The sequence below is a fragment of the Lolium perenne genome, chromosome 7, assembly GCF_019359855.2.
Source record: "Lolium perenne isolate Kyuss_39 chromosome 7, Kyuss_2.0, whole genome shotgun sequence".
NCBI lineage: Eukaryota > Viridiplantae > Streptophyta > Magnoliopsida > Poales > Poaceae > Lolium > Lolium perenne.
This window is the reverse complement of record NC_067250.2, coordinates 244518058-244540458: the sequence shown is the minus strand read 5'-3', so window position 1 is coordinate 244540458 and position 22401 is coordinate 244518058. Positions and strand designations below refer to the sequence as shown.

General features: G+C 44.4%; 2 protein-coding genes across 3 annotated transcripts; one reads left to right on the top strand and one right to left on the bottom strand.

Annotated features, from left to right (window-relative positions):
- The first annotated feature begins 1136 nt into the window (after positions 1–1136).
- LOC127313129 (ABC transporter G family member 42) lies at positions 1137–11492 on the top strand. Its single transcript, XM_051343674.2, has 21 exons — positions 1137–1711; positions 3194–3648; positions 3743–3819; positions 4026–4079; positions 5107–5197; positions 6404–6705; positions 6796–7077; positions 7165–7481; positions 7565–7725; positions 7813–7928; positions 8004–8160; positions 8250–8387; positions 8474–8649; positions 8737–9084; positions 9219–9509; positions 9593–9676; positions 9780–9913; positions 10026–10253; positions 10335–10506; positions 10615–10869; positions 10954–11492. The coding sequence occupies exons 1-21, from the start codon at positions 1305–1307 to the stop codon at positions 11221–11223; spliced, it is 4515 nt and encodes a 1504-aa protein (XP_051199634.1). The 5' UTR covers positions 1137–1304; the 3' UTR covers positions 11224–11492.
- Positions 11493–11819: 327 nt separating this feature from the next.
- Positions 11820–22146, bottom strand: LOC127313130 (kinesin-like protein KIN-14M). Of its 2 annotated transcripts, none has more exons than XM_051343675.2 (21): positions 21965–22146; positions 21695–21873; positions 21497–21598; positions 20453–20678; positions 20086–20237; positions 19907–19990; positions 19711–19788; positions 19556–19648; positions 19410–19439; positions 17933–18640; positions 17759–17840; positions 17579–17674; positions 17311–17490; positions 17107–17213; positions 16806–16984; positions 16278–16442; positions 15940–16193; positions 15699–15862; positions 14906–15453; positions 14473–14570; positions 11820–12128 (listed from the first exon to the last, which is right to left on the bottom strand). In XM_051343675.2, the coding sequence occupies exons 1-21, from the start codon at positions 21999–22001 to the stop codon at positions 12046–12048; spliced, it is 3645 nt and encodes a 1214-aa protein (XP_051199635.1). In that variant the 5' UTR covers positions 22002–22146; the 3' UTR covers positions 11820–12045. The 2 variants fall into 2 exon arrangements, with proteins under 2 accessions (XP_051199635.1, XP_051199637.1); XM_051343677.2 differs by having other exon boundaries at positions 17933–18637.
- Positions 22147–22401: the final 255 nt, after the last annotated feature.

The following is a 22401-nucleotide window of genomic DNA, read 5'->3' as shown; positions in this document are numbered from 1 at the left end:
CGGTGGCTGGATTTCGCGCCGGCGGTAGGTGGGGAAATGAAGGCGCGGGCGCGGGGGAGGAATTTTCCAGCCGTTGGCTTTTTCGCGCTTGGACGAGCGATGCCGCGCGCTGTAGCCGACGCGCCAGATATGCCGCTCCGGATTGTGCAAAAAGCCGCGCGCCCTAAAAATTTTACAGCGCCGCGCCGTTTACCGCGCCTGCTGGAGCGCTACATTCTGTCCCGCGCGCGCTATATCGGACGTTTTTATGCCGCGCGGCCTATATAGCGCGTCTGTTGGAGATGCTCTTACATGGGTATGCGGGTATGGGTTCTACGATCCCATACCCGTACCCACTCTACCCGATGGATATGATATTTTTTCCATTTACAAATCCATGGGTATACCCGTACTCCTATTGGGTTTTTACCCGGCGGGTACGCGGGTCATGAGTACCCATTGCCATCCCTAACCACCTCTGTTGGTCCGCCGCCTCCCCCCACCTCTAAACCCTAAACCCTTCGTTGTTTCCATCTCCAGCGAGGTCCGGCACCACCACCCGAAACCCTAAGACACCGCAACCGAAACCCTAAGACGCTGCACCCGCACCCGAAACCCTGAGGGTTTATTCCTCACCTTCGCCGGCGACGCCGCGTCCGCGTCATCCCCGTGTCCGGTGAGATCCCGGCCTCGCCTCCAACGGGAACACCGCGGCCAGCCGCGTCTTTCCCATCTCCTGTGAGGTCCTCCGGTCACCGTCTTCCTCATGTCCAGTCACGAGACAAGCAAGGTGGGCCGGCCCGTTGCGTCGGACGGGGTACGCGTCGACCCGCTAACCGACGCAACACGCGTCAAATAGGAATCACCCCGTGCCAGGAGGCAGTGGTGCGCACCGGCACCACCTACTGCAAAAGGGGGATCGTTTCCCCGTGCACCGCTAGGCGCAATCCAATCGCACGGTCCCGCCCCACACCGTGACAATCGTGGCAGCCCAGCCCATACAGCGACGGTCAACCGAGTGCTCGACCCCACCAACTCTTGGAGTAGGAAACCTACGTCTCCGTAATCGCAAAACAAAAGCGGAAAAGGGCTCGCATGAAAATCGCGGGAAATCACCCCCTTTCCAACCCCGCGCGCTGCATATAAGCCGCACCACCAGTCCACCACGACACGACCGACCGCCCACTCACTCCTCTCCTTTCCAGCTCCAGCTCCCAACTCAACCTTCCGACCATGCCGCTCCGCCGGCTGCCGCACTGATCGACACACTACCTTTTCTGCCTAGCACCAGCGTGCACACGCACGTACCAGCCAGCGCGCGCGCGATGGACAAGGTGTGGGACTCGGGGCGGCGGATGAGCCGGAGCATCGGCCGGGGGATGGGCATGGAGACCTGGGGCGTCGACGAGGCCTTCCTGCACGGAAGCGGCGGCGGGAGCCGCCGGGGCGGCAGCAGGGGCGGCGGCGCCCGCGACGACGACGAGGAGGCGCTGCGCTGGGCCGCCATCGAGCGCCTCCCCACATACAGCCGCATGCGGACCTCCATCCTCTCTGCCGAGGCCGCCGCCGCCGCCGAGGCGCAGGCGGACGCCCAAGGCAAGCAGCAGTACAGGGAGGTGGACGTGCGGAGGCTCGCCGTCGGCGAGCGCCAGGGCTTCATCGAGCGCGTCTTCCGCGTCGCCGAGGAGGACAACCAGCGCTTCCTACAGAAGCTGCGCGACAGAATCGACAGGTACGTACCTACACTCGTAACTTTGAGCTTAGCCGGCCGTGCATGCATGGTGGATTGTTATCCAGCTTAACTCGCAACCTAGCTTGGCCTTGCTACACTTCAAACATTTGAGACTCTACAACCACCTGTTCACGATTATTCCGTATCTATCGTTTTCAAAGTCTCCCCGCGCGATTAACTGAAGATTATTCCAAATCACTGTACGTGTACGTGCATGGGGTACAGGTTGCTGTACGACCTTGATCACACAGTAAGTAGCTCTTGCTTAAACACCACATGAGCATACACGTGCGTGCTTTCATCGTGGCCGCAACCACACTTTGCGTCTTCCGACTATGTGTGTAATGTGTACTCGATCAGTTGGGCAGCAAAGCACGACTCAGTACTTCTTTTCCAGATATCCCAACACGAATATAATCCTCCATTATTCAGACTTTTGTACTTTCTCTATACGGCGGGAAAAGGGATATGACAGAGTTCACTTTTCACATGTTTGCCTTTGGTCGATTGAAAAGTATATCAGCGATCGATCTTGGTGTGATTGAAGTTGTACGCGCAAAGAAAGCGATTGATGGCACACGGCGCTAGCTAGATCGGCGGATGCCCATTCATTTCTCTCCCTTTCTCTGTTTGCAGTGTGTTTTGAGGAACAAACTGATGTACTAGCTGCACCTGTCGCATTATGGCTGAAGCTGAACTAATAATCCATTTCCAAAACAAAATCATTATAACCAACTACTACGACTACGAGGGCTTGAGTAATTACGTACGTCAGACCGCATGTGCATGACATCAGCACGCTGCAAACCAAATGCTTTGTTTTCGTTTTCTGCTGATGACAACTAACTCCGTTCCAAAACAATTAGTTGTCCCAACTTTGTCTAGATACAAATGTATCTAAATGCACATCCATATCTAGAAAAAATTGCGACACTTATTTTGAAATGGATGGAACATATGCAAGTTATTTTTTGACCTCCACGTACGTAGACATGGTGAGTGTTGTCTCTTTTCATTACAACTCAATCTTAGTTGTGGACTAGGATCAACAACCTTAGCAGTTAGTAGCAGTAGTTGAATCTACGGAGTTGCGCACCAGTAGCACTAGCAGTTGGTATACACTTAAGTTCAAGTAGTATTTCATAACAAAACTAGGGCTATGATTTGCATATTTTAAGGAGTAGACGACATCATGACCTTTTCTTCTATCTAAAAAAATATATGATGCACTTTGTATGAGATTCCAAATGGAAACATTCAGTCTGCCTCTGGGTCCCAAAGGTCGCTTAAAGTTGACAGCCAAACAAACCTACACTGCAGCTTGGCTAGCTATCTTGCTCCAACGTGAACGAATGATGGCGTGAGCAAGTAACATAAATCATTTCCTTTTCTCGCGTGACATGTAAAATTAACAAATCGTCGACCATGTGGAATATTCATTGCTGGAAAAAATATCCGGAACTGAAAATCGCATGCATGCAGGGTGGGCATCGAGCTGCCGACGGTGGAGGTGCGGTTCGAGCATCTGACGGTGCAGGCACAATGCCACGTAGGCAGCCGCGCTCTGCCGACGCTGCTCAACACGGCGCGCAACGTCGCCGAGGGCGCGCTGGGCCTCCTGGGGTTGCGGCTGGGGCGGCAGGCGACGCTGGAGATCCTGAGGGACGTGTCCGGCGCGGTGCGGCCGTCGCGGATGACGCTGCTGCTGGGCCCGCCGTCGTCGGGGAAGACGACGCTGCTGCTGGCGCTGGCGGGGAAGCTGGACCCGACGCTGCGGTGCGGCGGCGAGGTGGCCTACAACGGGTTCCCGCTGGCGGAGTTCGTGCCGCAGAAGACGGCGGCGTACATCAGCCAGACGGACGTGCACGTCGGCGAGATGACCGTGAAGGAGACGCTCGACTTCTCCGCCAGGTGCCAGGGCGTCGGCACCAAATACGGTGAGTACGACGCCGCCTAATCTTCCTAGCTTGGCGGTAAGTGATGGTGAATGATTGGGGAAGTTGACTGATGTGAACATTTTGGCGCATGCAGACCTGCTGACCGAGCTGTCGAGGAGGGAGAAGGAGGCCGGCATCCGGCCGGAGCCTGAAGTCGACCTTTTCATGAAGGTAACCAAATGGTTAACAGCTTGTCATGCAAAAATGGAAACCTATAGTATAGCGAAAGAACTTGAATGTATTCGAAAGTTGAGCTACACAGCTGGGTCTGCTGTCTGCATGCATGCTTTGTTTCAAAGCTTGCTTTACCACGTTCTCTGCATGCACGCCAATGAGTTGTGTAAGTGTCGCATGCTGAATTATAATTTGGTGTGCAGGCCACTTCAATGGAAGGGGTGGAGAGCAGCCTCCAGACGGACTACACGCTCAGGGTAGGAGCCCTACCCCTCTCTCAACTAATCGCCTCCTTGTTCTTCCTTATTCTGAAGAAGTTTCATTTTCCTCGTTTCGCCACTTGCTCACTCAGGCTCAGCTAGAATAGCACACTACAGTGACACAATGACATTGACATTACGCGTCACCGGCGTTAGCCACAAGGTTTTTACTCAAAACCATGTGACCAAAAACTGTTCGCTCTCCAAAGCGACAACACGTTACCATAGTGGCAAAACTGCATCGAATTCAAAAGTTTTCGCTTTCTCGATCATGGCCAGGGTTTTACTGCATAAAGAAAAAAACGTCCATCGAAGATGGACTGCACAGCACATCACAAAGGAGAGATAGGCGTGGTGACATGTGGCGGCACACCGTCCGCACTCCACACCGAGGGAAAAAAATCACCGACGGCGATCATCTCCACGACGACAGTCGACACGCACACCTGACCAGACCAGCAATGGAGTGAGCAGTAGACTAGTAGCAGTGGTTGAAGTTGAGCCAGGATAAGCATTCGAGTGGTGGCAACAGCAGAAGTCGGTAATGAGTAGGCAGGGAGTTGGTCAGCTCACCTCCTTTGTTGACTACCACTCTGCTGCTACTCCATTTTCTCCCTTCACCAGCTCGGGACAGCCACATCCACCACCGGTGGGGCCTGGCTGTGCCTAGCTTTGCGGGGACTGGGGGTTGTTGGGCGCACGCCGCCGGTGCCAGCCACCAACTCGGCCCGACGATGATGCCGATGGCGTCGCCGGATCGGCACATCGCACCCCTAGCTCACTGTGAGATCATGCCACGCCATGCCCATGACCTGTTCGCTGCTATGCGCGGCCGAATCTGCTGCCTTTCCCTCCATGGCGGGTAACGGTTGCTTTCGACGCATCTACCACCCCCAGTCTGACTTCGGTTAACGAAATGCTAGTACTGTCATTGCCCTGATTGCGACGGATGTGGACGTGCTAGCCTAACGAGCTGTTGTTTTTTTGACTGATCCGGTTTGTGTTCTTTGTGTGTGGGGAGCAGATACTGGGGCTGGACATATGCGCGGACACCATCGTCGGCGACCAGATGCAGAGGGGCATATCCGGTGGCCAGAAGAAGCGCGTCACCACAGGTAAACTTAACCATCTCGTCGTCGTGTCATGCTTGTTTCATGGGTACGTCATGAAGAAGAATATAAGATTATTTCTTTAAAACGAGACAAAAGATTTGCCTTTTTCATTGATAGAGAGGGCGAATAGAAGATTGAGCTACTGCTTCCAGCATTGTCTCTTTCTTTCTGGTTTAGAGCGCAGCGACAGGTGGCGCCGGCGTTAATCTGTATCTATGCGAAGATTAGAATGTCCTTCTCTGAGAAGGACTTGCCGAACATGTTGGTGTTTATACAGGACTATGTGCCCACACGTATATTCAGCTCCCCTGTCACGTCCTGTGGTTCCTACTGATGAACGGTGCCGCTGTGCTCAGGTCCACGTGTTAAGGGGCATGAGCGTTTGGTTGGGAGGGACGCAGCCATTAGCGTACCGCCATTGCATGTACGTACAGTTGTTGGATGGTCGTTGCCACTCTATCAGTCTCTCCTCTTCATCAAGTGTACGACCGAACGCTACGATCCAACTCCCTAGAGCAACTAACCATGACCATGACCCTGATGTGCCATGTTGCTATATAGATACATACAGCCTATGTCGTACTGCTTGACAACGGACCAGAAGTGCAGGGAAATAAGATATGGCCGAAAATTGCTGCTGGGGAGGATATGGCACTGGCATTACAGAATGGTTTACTGACACAATGGAAGTTATACTTGCACCAAGCTTGCATATTACATGTATTGCTACTTGCTGCATTCCTGCGTCAGCGGTTTCTTCGGCTTGTTCCTCTTTACTAAAAACAAGACTCGCTCGGCCTGAACATATTGTCTTTACATTGCATGTTGCATTCGTTCTTATTGATAAGCCAAGCTTTCCTGCCAATTTTATGAAAAATAAAATACATTTCTGCATAACTGAAGCTCGAAAGCAGCTCCTTTCTTTATATTAGAAATGTGTAGCATTGCTAAAGCAACCGTTTGAACTAATAAAAAAGAAAACATTTCAAACCGTTTTAGGTGGATTTTGTGCCGAGAGTTAAAATCTCTGCATGAGATTGCTTGTTGCCAAACTGTTTCGGTTTATTTTTAATTGAAAAGGCAGAGACCCTGTCAGGTTACTTTATAATAAAAAAGATATAATAATAATATGTTGATGAACTCCTTGGGTTATCAGAACATTGCCTGGATTCATGATCTTTGAAATCAATTTGCCCATTTGCATTGCAGGAGAGATGATTGTTGGTCCGACAAAGGTGTTGTTCATGGATGAGATATCGACTGGGTTGGACAGCTCCACCACCTTCCAGATTGTCAAATGTTTGCAGCAGATTGTGCACTTGGGCGAGGCCACAATCCTCATGTCCCTCCTTCAGCCAGCCCCTGAGACCTTTGAGCTGTTTGATGACATCATCCTGCTGTCAGAAGGCCAGATTGTTTATCAGGGACCACGCGAGCATGTCCTTGAATTCTTTGATTCCTGCGGCTTTCGCTGCCCAGAGCGCAAGGGCACCGCAGACTTTCTTCAGGAGGTAACACCACACACTAGCCTAGTTAACATGTTCCTGAAAGTTTCATTTTCTGATTTACATGAAAGCATCGCGTCCTGTATTATTTCTCAGGTGACATCGAAGAAGGATCAGGAGCAATACTGGGCTGACAAACAAATGCCGTACCGTTATATTTCAGTCTCGGAATTCGCTCAGATGTTTAAACGATTTCATGTTGGGCTACAACTCGAGAACCATCTCTCCGTGCCATTTGACAAGAACCGCAGTCATCAGGCTGCCCTTGTCTTTTCCAAGCACTCGGTGTCAACTCGAGAGCTCCTCAAGGCGTCCTTTGACAAGGAGTGGCTCCTCATAAAGCGCAATTCATTTGTGTACATCTTCAAGACCATACAGGTGGGCATACTTTTCCCATCTAGTATTTCCACTTCTTAAAATCCACAATGCAGATGACTTGACGATGTTTCTACGTGAACTCCAAAGCTCATCATTGTAGCCCTTATCGCGTCAACGGTGTTTCTAAGGACCCAAATGCACACAAGGAATTTGGATGACGGTTTTGTCTACATTGGAGCACTGCTTTTTACTCTGATTGTGAACATGTTCAATGGTTTTGCTGAGCTCTCTTTGACCATCACAAGGTTGCCGGTGTTCTACAAGCACCGTGACCTCCTCTTCTACCCTGCTTGGATCTTTACGCTACCAAATGTCGTCCTCAGAATCCCCTTCTCCATCATCGAGTCTATAGTCTGGGTGGTTATCACATACTACACTATGGGATTTGCCCCAGAGGCTGACAGGTACATATGGAATATACAACCTTCGTTTCATGAATCAAGAACTGTCAGTTCTGTGGCCGTTAAATTGCCATCTGTCTGCGCAGATTTTTCAAGCAGTTGCTACTAGTGTTCTTGATCCAGCAGATGGCCGGCGGTCTTTTCAGAGCTATTGCTGGCTTATGCAGATCCATGATCATAGCTCAAACCGGAGGAGCCCTCTTCCTTCTCATCTTCTTTGTTCTTGGAGGTTTTCTTCTCCCAAAAGGTCAGATACTTATCTTGCTCATTTTCACTTCACATTCTTTCTTTAGATACAGCTTTGCTGACTAGTACTTTGCTCTGTTGTTGACAGACTACATTCCAGAATGGTGGATCTGGGGCTATTGGATTTCACCACTGGTGTATGGATATAATGCTCTAGCAGTGAATGAATTCTATTCTCCTCGGTGGATGAACAAGTTTGTAATGGTTAGCCCCCTACAGCACTGCTCTTTCACTGGTTGACGTCCATGCTTTTCTAACAAGCTGTGTTCATGTTGATAGGACAAGAATGGTGTTCCTAAAAGACTAGGTATGGCTATGCTAGAAAGCGCTAACATCTTTACTGATAAAAACTGGTTCTGGATTGGAGCAGCAGGGCTGTTAGGTTTCACCATCTTCTTCAATGTACTCTTCACTCTGTCCCTAACGTATCTGAATCGTAAGTATTGAAAAATTAATCTTAGTGCCTTCTGAGTTCGGATCATAAATTTGGATCAGTATGTGACCCACTTTTTCTTTAATTGTTAGCTATGGGAAAACCACAAGCTGTTATATCTGAAGAAACTGCAAAGGAAGCAGAAAGCAATGGGCTCCCAAGAGAGACAGTAAGAAATGGCAGCACAAAAAGAAATGGCAGCACAAAATCAAAGGATGGTTCCAGTAACAGTAAGCAATTCTACCTGGAGTAATATCTAAATATGAATGTAAGTAAAAGTTTCTAAAATTCATGACTAGTACTGTCATTGTTTCAGAGGAAATGAAAGAGATGCATTTAAGTGCTCGTCTGAGCAATAGTTCATCAAATGGGATTTCACGAGTGATGTCTGTTGGCAGCAATGAACCTGCTCCAAGAAGAGGAATGGTTCTTCCATTCTCCCCTCTATCCATGTGTTTTGATGATGTGAACTACTATGTTGACATGCCTGCAGTGAGTTTACCTATGCACAATTTTTGTTGGCAATCCTTCAAGTTCCTTATCTTACCTTATTCATGGTATTTTTCTGTATCGATATAGGAAATGAAACATGAAGGAGTGACGGAAGATAGGCTCCAGTTGTTACGTGAGGTTACTGGATCATTTAGGCCTGGAGTGCTAACAGCACTCATGGGAGTCAGTGGAGCTGGAAAGACGACTCTTATGGATGTTTTGGCCGGAAGAAAGACTGGTGGTTACATTGAAGGAGATATAAGAATTTCTGGTTATCCCAAGAACCAAGCAACATTTGCAAGGATTTCTGGCTACTGTGAGCAAAATGATATTCATTCACCTCAGGTCACGATTAGGGAATCTTTGATATACTCTGCCTTCTTGCGTCTTCCTGAAAACATTGGTGATCAAGAAATCACTGATGAAATCAAGATTGTAAGTCATGTTTTTTTCCGGACAAATAATGCTATATGTTGAGATTTCATAAATATGATAAGAAACGTTCATATAATTTAGATTTTTTTGTTTAATTTATTAAGCTCATGCCTGACATGCTTCAATGGTTTCAGCAATTTGTTGATGAAGTTATGGAGCTAGTTGAGCTTGACAATCTGAAGGATGCTTTAGTTGGCCTGCCAGGAATCACAGGGCTTTCAACAGAGCAAAGAAAGAGGTTGACAATAGCTGTAGAGCTTGTCGCAAATCCATCGATCATCTTCATGGATGAACCAACATCAGGTCTTGATGCAAGAGCGGCAGCGATTGTCATGAGAACAGTGAGGAACACCGTCGACACTGGGCGGACTGTGGTTTGCACAATTCACCAGCCAAGCATTGACATCTTTGAAGCTTTTGATGAGGTGACTAATGATCATAAAAAAATCGCTTTAAGTAGTAGTTCAGCTTTTTCAGCAATTAAACAATAACGAGTGTTTCTGTGCAGTTGCTACTACTGAAAAGAGGAGGCCAGGTGATATACTCTGGGAAACTGGGTCGCAACTCGCAGAAAATGATTGAATACTTCGAGGTACGTTTAATTTTACATTATGATGTTTACGTTTCAGTGGCAGATCCCATATGGATAATGACAACAAAAGTATACCCCCTGATCTGCTGTTCAATACTATCAGGCAATTCCTGGAGTGCCAAAAATCAAAGACAAGTACAACCCGGCAACATGGATGCTTGAGGTCAGTTCAGTTGCTGCAGAAGTACGCCTAAGTATGGATTTTGCGGACTACTATAAGACTTCAGATCTGTACAAGTAAGATAAATCATTTTTTGTGTGGCATTGACCTCTACTGTGTTTTCTGGCCATACCATTTCACGTAGCAAAAATCTCATGGGCTCATGGCATACACTGCCTATGTTTCCAGGCAAAACAAGGTATTGGTGAACCAGCTAAGTCAACCTGAACCAGGAACATCAGATCTGCATTTCCCTACAGAATACTCCCAATCCATTATAGGGCAGTTCAAAGCCTGCCTCTGGAAGCATTGGCTGACCTATTGGCGCAGCCCAGATTACAATCTTGTCAGATTTTCTTTCACTTTGTTCACAGCCTTGCTTCTTGGCTCCATCTTTTGGAAGATTGGCACCAAGATGTAAGTACTGTACTTATATTAATTTTTGATTCTTTAAACCTAACTTACCAGCAGCTGAAGTTTTAGTACCTTTGGATGCAGGGGCGATGCCAATACTCTCAGAATGGTCATAGGAGCAATGTACACAGCAGTGATGTTTGTTGGCATCAACAATTGCGCAACCGTTCAGCCAATTATTTCAATTGAGAGAACAGTTTTCTACCGAGAGAGGGCTGCTGGGATGTACTCTGCAATGCCCTATGCCATTGCTCAGGTAAATGTAAAACAAGTTCAGTGGGCTATGAGTAAACACAGTGGTAGCTAAAGTAGTAATGTTGTCATTAGATTCTTCGGGTATCTCAAGCTTTGTTTATTGCTTCAGGTTGTGATGGAGATACCCTATGTTTTCGTCCAAGCCTCGTATTACACCCTCATCGTGTATGCTATGATGAGCTTCCAGTGGACAGCTGCAAAGTTTTTCTGGTTCTTCTTTGTGTCCTACTTCTCCTTCCTCTACTTCACCTATTATGGGATGATGACTGTATCAATCTCACCAAACCATGAGGTTGCAGCCATCTTCGCCGCAGCTTTCTATTCCCTCTTCAACCTCTTCTCTGGTTTCTTCATCCCGAGGCCGGTGAGTTGTGTTCTCATATTAGACAACTGCTGCAGTTGCTTTTTTCGTAAGATCAACTACTTATATTGTTCTTGCTTTATCCAGAAAATCCCCAAATGGTGGATCTGGTACTACTGGATTTGTCCATTGGCATGGACAGTGTATGGGCTCATAGTGACACAATACGGAGACATGGAAGAGATCATCACCGTCCCGGGCCAACCCAACCAGACAATCAGTTACTACATAACTCATCATTTTGGATACCACAGGAACTTCATGGCAGTTGTTGCACCGGTGCTCGTGCTCTTTGCAGCGTTCTTCGCTTTCATGTATGCTCTCTGCATTAAGAAGTTGAACTTCCAACAACGGTAGGAGCAGAAAGACAACAACTAAGATGGCACGGAAGTGTTCATTTTTTTTTGAACCAACTCTTCTTTTGTCCTTCCATTTTTGGGTCTATTTATGCAGTGTCACTGTAAATATGGGTCTAGTTTTTTTTTGGATTCCATACATAGCCAAATATGTGAGGTTTCACACTGCCTTTAAAGGTTTGTAACTTTGTAACTGTATTGCATTGCAAGATCGTGCAATGAGCAGAAACTGTTCATGGCCTATACATCCATTAGAGTTTTTTTTTCCAATCACAAGTTCACAACCAATTTTCTTACAGCAGTAAAGATAACAGCATTAGGGCCTTCTAAATGTTGAAATGATTTCCTTGTAAAACTTTTAATTTTAAGCTCATGAGACAGGATTCCGAATAGATTGCACAAAAGGCATTTTTTCTGTGATTTGATTGAGCAAGCTGTAGTGGTGAAAGATAAGAATATTCAACATATTGAAGTACTTATTAAAATATCCAATTTTTTAGAAAAGTTCTTGTGTTCCTTTTGCTCAATTGCTAATATTATTGGAATTGTTTATCTTTCATAAAAGGGAAGAATCAAAAGAACGACAACGACAGCAACTGCACTAAAAGATTTCTTCTATTTACCGGCCCAAGAATGTTTTGTCGTAGTAGTATCATATGTACACTATCAATTTACATCCTCTCTACAGAGACGATAGCAAAAGACCAACCTGATGTACAAGTTCATCAACCGAAACAAAGCACTAATCAGCCACTAAAAATCTTTTATGAATTTGCTGTACACAAAGGAACACGAATATCCGGAGAAACGCATCTAATTTGAGCTAATTCCATCTCTTCGGAGTATTTGAGGTTCTTGGTGAGGATGTTGCTCGTGGGATTGTGCTTCTTCGGGTGCTTGCTGACACTGTAACAAAATAGTTTGTAAATACTTGGAATACTGTATATGCATAAATATATATTTGAAAACTTCCTTTGATGCCAATTTGCCTGAATCTAGTAGGGTCGTTCTTTGGTGAAGTTTCTGTTTACATGATGTATTGCACGAGTACACATTTTAAGTTCAATTAGTACCTGAATGTTCTGATATGAGTCTTAATTTCACGAATGGGTTCAACAACAAAATTCGCGGTCTGCGGCAATCCCTCAGAGGATGGGCAGAGCACAAAAGTGGTATATTAAAAAAAGAAGGAAACACAAAGCTTTCATCGATCATTGCTGAAATCGATAAAAGAGCAAAAATACGTCCATTGTCTGTTCAGGAGATCAAGCTTAAGAGCCAATGATATGAATATATTGCACGTTTTCTGTGAGGAAGAGCTGAACTGGTATCAATGATCTAAGGCTGATCATAGTGGTAAGTATCATGTAGTAGTATCATGCATATGATACTTGTGTATGATATTATCTCTATAGTGGTTAGTATCATGAAGTAGTATCATAGTCATGCTATATTTATTGCTTTTTAGAATCTCAATGTAAATTTGTGCACAAGATTTGTTTGGCATTAACTTTTCTCGTGACATGCGCTATGATACAGTATCTACCTATGTTACTCTAATCTCCTCTCTCCTCCTTAATTAGCTGCCACATCAGCATTTTTGTGAGACCAATGTGCATGATTGTAGCTATGATACTAGCACTATGGCTAGCCTAAAGCCCAATTCATTTTTTGACGGTGACATTTACGAGATACTTTAATATGCAGCTTTGGAAGAAGTTATGCACAGTCTCCAACAGGATGAGGGCAGAATCGAGGGCTATTAGCAGCCCAAAGCCTATATAACACACTACAAGAGTCTTTTCAACCTGAATTTGTCAAGTCAATTCCATGTCAACATTGGTCGCCCATTTCCCCTTCTAGTACCACTATCACCTTAGTCGGTGTTGGTCTAGCTTCTCGTTGATCGGTGCTACCCCAACCCTATCACTTATTATCTTGTTCTTAAATCAGTCCTTTCTTGTTTGGCCACAACGACCGTACTATGCACCTCTCCGCAACAGTCATTTGTTGGATGTGACGTGTTTTAGTGGGCCAAAACTCTGCTCCATACAACATCGCATGCCTGATTATCGTCCTATAGAACTTAAAGTGGGACCTTCTTGTCACATAAGATGTCGGATGCTTGCCGCCGCTTCATCCACAATGCTGTCACCTACTAGTACCACATCATGTGGCAAACATCCTCATCGATATCACCGTTGTTTTGCAACATTGATCGCAAGTATAAGAAGGTGTCCTTGCTACGCCCTATTTGTCCTTCTAAACTAACCTCTTTGTCTTTGTACCCAACACTACAAATTTCATATCTCATATACTCAATCTTGCTGCTACCAAGTCTAAACCCATTGGATTCCAAAGTCTGCCTCCATAAGTGTAACATCTTATTTACACCGACTCTGGTTTCATCTACTAGCACACCCCATCATCAGCAAAGAGCATACACCAAGAAATATATGTTTGTATAACCTTTGTCACCTCATCCATCACTAAGGAAAACATGTACGGGCTCAAGGCTGATCCTTGATGTAGTCCAACCGTGAATGGAAAGTCTCGGTCTCACTATCACCTACACAAAACTTGTCACAACATTATCATTCATGTCCCAGCGGTCCATGTGTCCCAGATAAGGGTAATGTACTTTGTTGGGACTTTTTCTCTAGCGCCCACCACATGACCGTCCTTGGTCTCTTGTCATATGCCTTCTCCAAGTCGATGAAAACCATATGTCGGTCCTTCTTCTGCTCCCCATATCTCTCCATAAGTTGGCAAAGCAAAAAAATCGCCTCTGTAGTCGATCGATCTCCCAGGCATAAAATCAAATTGGTTTTTAGTGACATTTATCACTCTTCTCAAGCGATGCTCAACCACTATCTCCCAAAGCTTCATGGTATGGCTCATAAGCTTAATTCCTCAGTAAATATATCATTTCTTCTTGAAGATAGGTACTAATATACTTTTCCTCCACTCTTCGAAGGTGCCTCTGAGAAACATAATGTTTTTTGGTACCTTCGTATAGGTGTTAGCCTTACCAAGGATAACCTTGAAACCCGCAACTAACCCAGAAGCACAAAGTATATTTTTTTTCATCGTGATGATACAATCATTTTTTTAATGCAAGTTTGCACGTGTTATATGGTCATTTGGTGGGGTGGTGGTGGTGGTGGGACAAGGACACTTTATCCATAACACTCAAAAGCGTGAAATCCAAATACTAGGAGAGAGGGATAAAATTGACAAGTGAGCTTACTTGGAGATCTAGGAGGAGAATCACTTGATTTGGGCCACAAACTAGAAGATGTTGTTTTCGGTGTTGTTGCCTTCTGTACTCGAGTGGTCACCTTACGTCTGTATGAGGAAGAATGACTGAATAAGTGCTAACAGGTGAAAAATATGCAAGACAAAAGGCTAAGGAACATGTTTTTTTTTATCGAACAAAAAAAAACTACAGAACATATAGAGATATCCATATTACTTTTGACATCAGAGCCCCTACTCACCTACTCCAGTCACGTGGATTACTGTACTTATCATAATTATAGTGCACTTTAAATGGTATAGGAATGATAGTACTAAAGGGAATTTCTCCCCTCCTAGAAATGAAAAGTTAGTACTGAAGGGAAAGCTACTGTACAGTAAAACCAGAGGTTCATGATGGCATCATTACAACTTGAAGTACTTACAATCGATCTATTGGCGTGTTAGGTGCCCCTTTTTGTTCTTTCCATGTGCTAGCATTTTTTTCCTGCTCCGGGAAAAGAGCATACTCTACCATGCTACTTACTGAACCATCGGTTTCTGTTCCCATGGATAGGCCACTATCTGATATATCGCTTAACCTCCCCTCTGAATCAGCGTAACCAAAACAGTCAATCTCAGGATCAGCTGAGTTTGGACCTGTCTCATCTTCAGAGAGCTTAGAAAGTGCCATAATCTCACTCTGCTGATGGATATCATCAACAGACTGCATAGAACTAGCTTCAGAATGCCTGTCACTAATCTCAGAGAAGTTGTCAGCATCGGAGCCCCTACTGACAAAGCCCAGTGCCTTCCCACAAGATGCCGTTCTTCGATGTTGGATTTTGCTACCCAGATATGAAACGCCTGAGGAGGAGGATGAACGTTTCAGTAAGGAATCAGCACGTTTGCCTGACATAGTCCTTGGAGTGTGAGTCTGTAGCTGGTTGATTTCCTCATCCTTCTTTGCAACTTTATCTTTGAGCAGTGAGAGCTACAGGATAAAAAAATATTAGAGCAATCAAATCATATATGAAGTATCTTGTGGTAAATTGGTAATAATTGCCAGATGTAAGTTTCATCACCTACACCATCTATTATGTTTTGCAGGTGCATAGATATACGCTACCACATGAAGGATATTAAAATATAAGTGATCGAGAGAGGTTGGTTATACATTTCTGCTGCCATTGTATCAAAAATAGAGTAGTTAGCAAACGGAGGACAAAAACTATTCACCTGTTCCTTAAATTCTCTGATGTCTTTCCCTTCTTTATTCATCTTTGCAGTACCTAGTTCCACTCCAGAAACTCTTTCAGCAAACCTCAAAGTACTTAAACTCTCTGCATAAGATGAGACGTCTGGATTGATCTGCACAAACATCAGGGTCTTTGCATGGCCACCTACAGATGAATATTTCTAAGTTAAAATTGCAGAACATGTAAAACAATATATAGAGCTAATGAGCAAAGTTAAGCACCCAAAGAACTTTGCAGAACTTGCGTAAGTTTGCTGTTTCGGTACGGTATATGAGAAGTCTTCTGTGATAAAGAAAATATAACATCTCCAAGAGCAGACAAAGATTTATTAATGTGTTGTGCTTCTTTGAGTCTATCGCCTGTGACAGCAGAACGGTCCACCCTTTCACTTCCAGCAAGATCAACAAGATGGAGCGCCCCACGTAAAGTAGCTCCAGTTTTCAAATCTACACCTTGAATGTGTACAGTGACAACACTGAAAAATACTCAAAATAAGCCTTATTTTTCTAATAGAATCAGAAGAAAACCTCTAATAGAATTATGGAACAGTAAGATTAACCTGTGAGATCTGCTGCTTCGTTCATTCAGTGCTGTCGCACCCACAGCTCTGTTACCAAGTCCTGTTCTTATTAACTCAATAACATCAGAAGTTGAGTTGACAGGATGTATTGTTGCATCAGGAACAGCAAGCCCACTGGGATGGCTGGCATTCAATATCTCTAGTGTGTGCAAGTTAATGAAAACCATCACTTCATTTTGTAAAAGGATGTCTTATTAGTTTATTACAATATGGATGGATAAGTTTGTATTTTTAAGACTAGTGAAGGGATGTCCAACCAAGTTCAAGGTTTCTACACATGTTAATTTCAAGTAGATCAACTGATTATCCTAATTTATAGTTGGGCCTAGGTTCAGTACTTCAGTTGCATTAACACTTCATTTTCATCTAGACATACTAACTATTGGTTTCTTAACCAAATCAACACATGTTAGTGTATGGATACTGATCACATGGAAACAGATCAATATGCAGAACAGATATAGGTGAATATCAACTATCAAGGTAAGTCTATGGACAAAAGGATATTTCTTCTCTGAACCCTTGCTGCCTAAGAGATCACGGATTTGTTCGTTATATATCTCAATCATTTGGACACTAACATCATACATGATTGTATCTCCACGATTGCGTGATATCAGAAACAGGTCATTCAGAGCTCTGAAATTGACACCCAGTTCCTCCTCGGTTGCATTTTCAGGTCCAGTCTGAGATATTAATTAAAGAGTCACAATAAAGACAGGCTGTACATCATAACTATCAACAAATAATCGTTATAATTCTCAAAGAACCAAATCATAAGAAGATACTTATATTGAGATATTCATACCATTGTGTAGGTTTTTCCTGATCCCGTTTGACCATATGCGAAAATGCAAACATTATAGCCATCAAGGACAGATCTAATTAGTGGTTGAATGTCCTTGAATACCTCATCTAAAAAACATAAATAAACAAATCAGCATATACCATATACTGCCACTGAAGAGATAATCCTTCAAGATGCACGCATAGGCCACATTTTCATCTGTACCTTGAGAAGACGTGGGACCAAGTACTTTGTTAAATTTGAACAGCTTGCTCCCCTCTTTTCCGGTTTTTGTAGGGTTTGCTAAAATGAGTTCACCGTTATCACCAATAAGTTCAGTTGTACTAGACTTATGATCCTCGTTAGGAAGAAAAGGTCTTATCCGGCAAAAGACTCTGATATTTCCTGATCAATAAAATAAAACCTCTGAGAAGGTCATACAATAATAAGATCAACATGCAGAAATAAATTGATTTTTTTTTTGCATAGCCACCTTTTAGCTCCTGAACCTCGTTGAACAATTTTCTATTTTCTTCTAGAGTAGCCTGATAATTTTCTGCAGCACTTGTCAATACCTTAAGGCTTTGTCCTGCGGAATTGCATCTATATGTAAGTTATATAGGTAGTAATAGCTACAATAAATCCATCAATTAATCACTGTGTTTGTTCATACCAAGGCCACTAAGTTCTTCAGACCAGCTTTTCTGGCAGTTCAGGATTTCATGCCTAATGGAAACAGAAGATAACCTCAAATCCTGATAAGGGAGATTTTTCAACTTAAATTGATGACTTCATCAACTCTTATTAGAAATATGGAGGAAAAATAGAATTTATAATCAATTAATACCTGAATATTCTGTACTTGTAGACCTACAAATTGGTTCAGCATGATTCCCTTCTGCTCCCAAGTTTGGATTCTTGATTCCAGCAAATCTTCAAGGTATCTTCCTCTATTGGTAGAATGTTCTAGCTTTAGCTCTACTTCCTTTATCCTATGTTCGAGCTCCCTATTTTCCTGCAAAGCTGTTGTCTTCAATTCTTGAATATATGTCTCATGTGATCTTCTTGCTATGGCAAGTTCTTGCCGGAGTTGTGATATTACATTGTCACTGTTCTCCTTATCCTTCCGAAGCTTAAGTACATCTTCCTTCTTAGACTCCAGCAGGCTGTGGCTCTCTTCGTATGATGATTTGGTAGCTTCTAGTTCCAACTTTAATCTCATAATTGTATTTTTATCGTTCTCTCTATCCTTCATTAAACTAATGAGTTCATCCTTGTGAACAATTGGCTTCGCTATAGGTTCATTTGCCGATTGATCTCTGTCTTCATCCTTACCTTTCTTCAAGCTAACCCTATCTTCTTTCGCCTTTATCAATCTAGCCATTTCTTCCTTCTCTTTCATCAATCGAATTATGTCTTCCTTGTCATTCAACAGTCTAGCCATGTCTTCCTTGTCCTTTGTTAATCTAGTAACATTTTCCTTGTCCTTGATCAACTTTGTCAGATCTTCCTCAACTAAACGCCTTTTCTCTTGAAGTTTGTCTTTCTCCATCTGCTGAAAGATGTATTTTAATAAAACAAAATGGATTGTAACCATCATATCTAATGATTATATTGCACTTTGGACTAGGTACTACTACTACTACTACAGTTGCAGTTTCTAATAAATATGTCCAAAAAGTTGAGCTTTCCACCAATAGGCCCCAGTTAAAATTGTAGTTTGGATCAGGATTCTTTGGTTCAAAGAAAACCAGCCTAGTTCACCCATATAACCTCACATTTCATGTACTATGTCCATTCCCCCTTCCTTCACTCTTTGCCACATGTCAGGTGCCACATCAGTACTTCCACTTTTTTCCTCCCAGGTCCAATTAGACTTGACAGGTGGGACCAGGTCAGTGAACCATTTCGCTTTTCTCGAAAAAGGTAAAATCTGGTCCAAAATGCAATATTATTTTGATCTCACTGTGCAAATCAAAAAAATTGTATGGTCCAAATTGCAAAAGAGGATATCTGATCCAGTGTGCAATGGGATATTTTCTTATTAGCTAAGCAATTGACATTTCTATTACCCCTGGTATACAAAATTCAAACTATTGGTTTCTTTCATTAATGCAAAGGCAGGCACAACTTTTCGGCTTTTGTGTGTCCTAATTCCTAAATAATTTATTTAATTCTCCTGTAGAGATTGAATGATCAAATGTAGAGTCGACATCAAATGGACGATTTGATGATTAAAAAAATACTTAACTTTTATATTATGAGTAAAGCATATGCAACGGTGATAGTATGAAGAAGTAACCGATGCTACATGAGAAACAAACCTTTATCTGTTGCACAGGGTCTTCCGCAACCTAAAGAACAATTAAGAAAACAAAAATAAGGATGGAGATCAGCCCTTTACATTGATATCAAGATCACTGTCACAAACATTTACATGTTCTTTGTCATTTGTAGCACTTGAGCTTACATGTATTTGCCCACTGTTCCCACTTGCTAGTGCTTCTAGCACTCTTATCCTTGATTTATATTTCTCTTCACGTGCTTTCATAAGGTTATTTTGCTGCATACAAGTAACAATTACCACAAGAACAACATGAGAAATAAGTGTGAAGAAGCACTTACATTTCTTATATGCTCTGCCTGCGTAGAAATACGCCGCTCAATCTCAAGTACGATCCTTCTCAACAAGCAAGCGAGTTGCTGTGCAAAGAACGCTATATTCATATTCCATAGGATAAAAGGAGTTTAAAAACTAAAAGTACCAGGGTTTGAATGTACGAAAGGAATAAACTAACTGCACTGCTTTTGAATAGCCTACATAGGGAATTTCTCCATTCTTCCTCTCAATGATCTCATCAAGGATGCCATTCACAACACTCAAAAGTGACTGCGTAGGGGCATTCTGCAATAGTAATTTCGTAATGCAATGAATTAGAATAAAAGTGTATGCTAAAATAATTCTAACAAGTGCAGTTTACTACCCGGTACGGTACTTACATCCATGCTGGTGGACTTCATCATCTCTGAAATTTTACAACTTGGCAGATCAGAATAACCTCCTTGCCGAAGTTGGAAGACTTCATGAAAATTGCGTCCAGCATGCCGTGATATAGAAGATTGTCCAGGTCGTACTTTAGGAGATAATGGTTCTACAGTAAGAAGAAAAAAGTGTTTAACTGATAACTGAACCTGTTTTGCATCTTAATAGCTGTACTGTAAGATCAATAATATATAAATCTACTAATTTCAATTCAGTAGTACACCTTGTCAGCTAAAATTATTATTCGTCTATATTTTTAATCCATGGGAAACAGGGATAATGGAACAGCTCCCCAAAGCTTTGAACACGTAAATAAGATCTCACCTGATACAGCCGGACTTTTGGAGACCTTCTGTACCATGGTTTCCATTTGTTTGCTATCTTCTGTCACTTCAAAATTTTGTGTGACCTGACCATTCTCCCTTCTGGGAAGTTCCATGCTGTGCTTGCTGCCATTTTGTTGTACGCCACAATTCCAGCCTTCCCCGGCATGTGGGAGAAACTGATCCCTTAGTGCCAGAACACAGGCAACCACAGCTGACACTGGGCCCTAAATTAATAATGCCAATAATGTCGGTAAGGAGGACGGAATTATACCCAGAAGATAAAGCTTTGTATTGCAGAATTGGCTGGAACAAACATGTTCCTTGGCACAATTGCACAGCGAACAACAATTATTGTCAGAACATTTGCATCATACCGCAACACATTGAACACTGGGGCACTCAGATATTTTGTTAACTTCACCATTAAACAACCGATGATTCAGGTACAATAATGATAGAAAATAATTCAACTTTGGGTATTAAAGTTTGTCATTAGCACATAAGATTAGCCCATTAATTAAATAACCAAATGATTCAGGCAGCCTGTGATCTGTATGATAAAAAAGGATTCCCCACATTAAGTTCGCCATTAGCACATAAGATTAGCCCACGCTTATTACCAAGAACTTACTGCTGTACCTACAGACAACAATGTACTGCACTGTTTCCCTGCAAAAATATTTCACCATCATTTCGCCATCGAGCTGAATTTGAAGCTCAGATAGTCATCTTGTGAGTGATAACTGGGAGTTTTTTTGTTGGAGAGTTGGAGGCTATCGCTAAACCACATTCAGCATCCACTAGCAGTTAAACTCGAAAAGGACAGAGATCAGCCTGTCAGTTGCCCACACAACAGCAAACCGCTCAACAGACAACCGGCAACGCCGCGACCTAGCGCGAAAACGAAATCCTAACTTGTTGGGCGCGAATCTCTACCTGACAGGAGTCACATCGCATCGGAGCAGTCCCTGTCTACGGGTGTCGGGTAATCCAAATATGAACACTGATCGCAATCACCGAAGCAGACCACAATACAACATACCGTGTCGAGGTCCGAGGGTGTGAAGCTGGGCAGGCCCATCCGCTCCGCGGCAGCCAGGAACCGCCCGACATCGTCGCACTCCGCCGCCGCCGCCTCTCCGCCCTGCGGCAGTATCAGCGGTGACAGTCAGGACCAGACGAACCGTAGCGCGAGAGGAGGAGGGCGCGGCGCAGGACATGTGTATGAGGAATGGCCTACCTGGCCGCCCGTGGAGGCGGGGCGCGGGAGCTTGTCGAGCGCGGCGCAGAGGAGCGCGCCGTCCGCGAGCGCGGCCCTGAGGTCGTGGTCGGAGGCGCGCGGCGGCGGGAGCGGCAGCGCCGAGTCCCGGAGCAGCGCGCGCAGCCACGCGACCGCCTCCGACCGCCGCCGCTCCACTTCTGGAAAGAACAACGAGAGGAGAAATGATGATCAGACGAGTGAGTAGGCAATCATCATCGGCGTGGGGCGGGAGGGTCGAGAGGGTTTTACGGGATTCGTCGGCGGCGGCGGCGGCGGCGGCGGACATGGAAGGCGAGTGGGGAGGCGTTTAACCAGAGAAGGTGGCGCCCGGGAGAAGGGAGAAGGGAGGGGAGAGCCGTTTGCTTTGACCAGAAGACAAGGGAGGGAAACAGCTCGCGCCGGGGTAGGAGGAGAAGGAGAATGGCCGAGACGTGGGCGACGTGCGGGGGCGATCGATGTACTCGTGCCGCGCTGTCTGCCCACCGTGGCGCTAGATGAGATTTAGGGTGTTGTTTTGTTCTTGGTACTTGTCCTAGTGTCCTGGAGTGGATTCTTGTCGCTCAACTCGGCTGCGGGGAGGTACAGAGTCAGCAGATTGTTCATTTCGCAGGAGAGGGGAGGCCCTCACTGTCCAATTTTTTTCTCTCCAAAAGTTACCAACCTATTCACAATTCTAAACAGCAGCG

Excerpts from the sequence above, each read along its gene's own strand:
- LOC127313130 (XM_051343675.2), bottom strand. The coding sequence starts at position 22,001 with ATGTCCGCCGCCGCCGCCGCCGCCGCCGACGAATCCC. Across the intron at positions 21,874-21,964 it reads CGCCGCCGCCGACGAATCCC|AAGTGGAGCGGCGGCGGTCG; the intron begins GTAAAACCCTCT and ends TGTTCTTTCCAG. Across the intron at positions 19,440-19,555 it reads GGAACAGTGGGCAAATACAT|GTTGCGGAAGACCCTGTGCA; the intron begins GTAAGCTCAAGT and ends ATTGTTCTTTAG.
- LOC127313129 (XM_051343674.2), top strand. The coding sequence starts at position 1,305 with ATGGACAAGGTGTGGGACTCGGGGCGGCGGATGAGCCGGAGCATCGGC. Across the intron at positions 4,080-5,106 it reads AGACGGACTACACGCTCAGG|ATACTGGGGCTGGACATATG; the intron begins GTAGGAGCCCTA and ends TGTGGGGAGCAG. Across the intron at positions 7,482-7,564 it reads TTTGCCCCAGAGGCTGACAG|ATTTTTCAAGCAGTTGCTAC; the intron begins GTACATATGGAA and ends CTGTCTGCGCAG.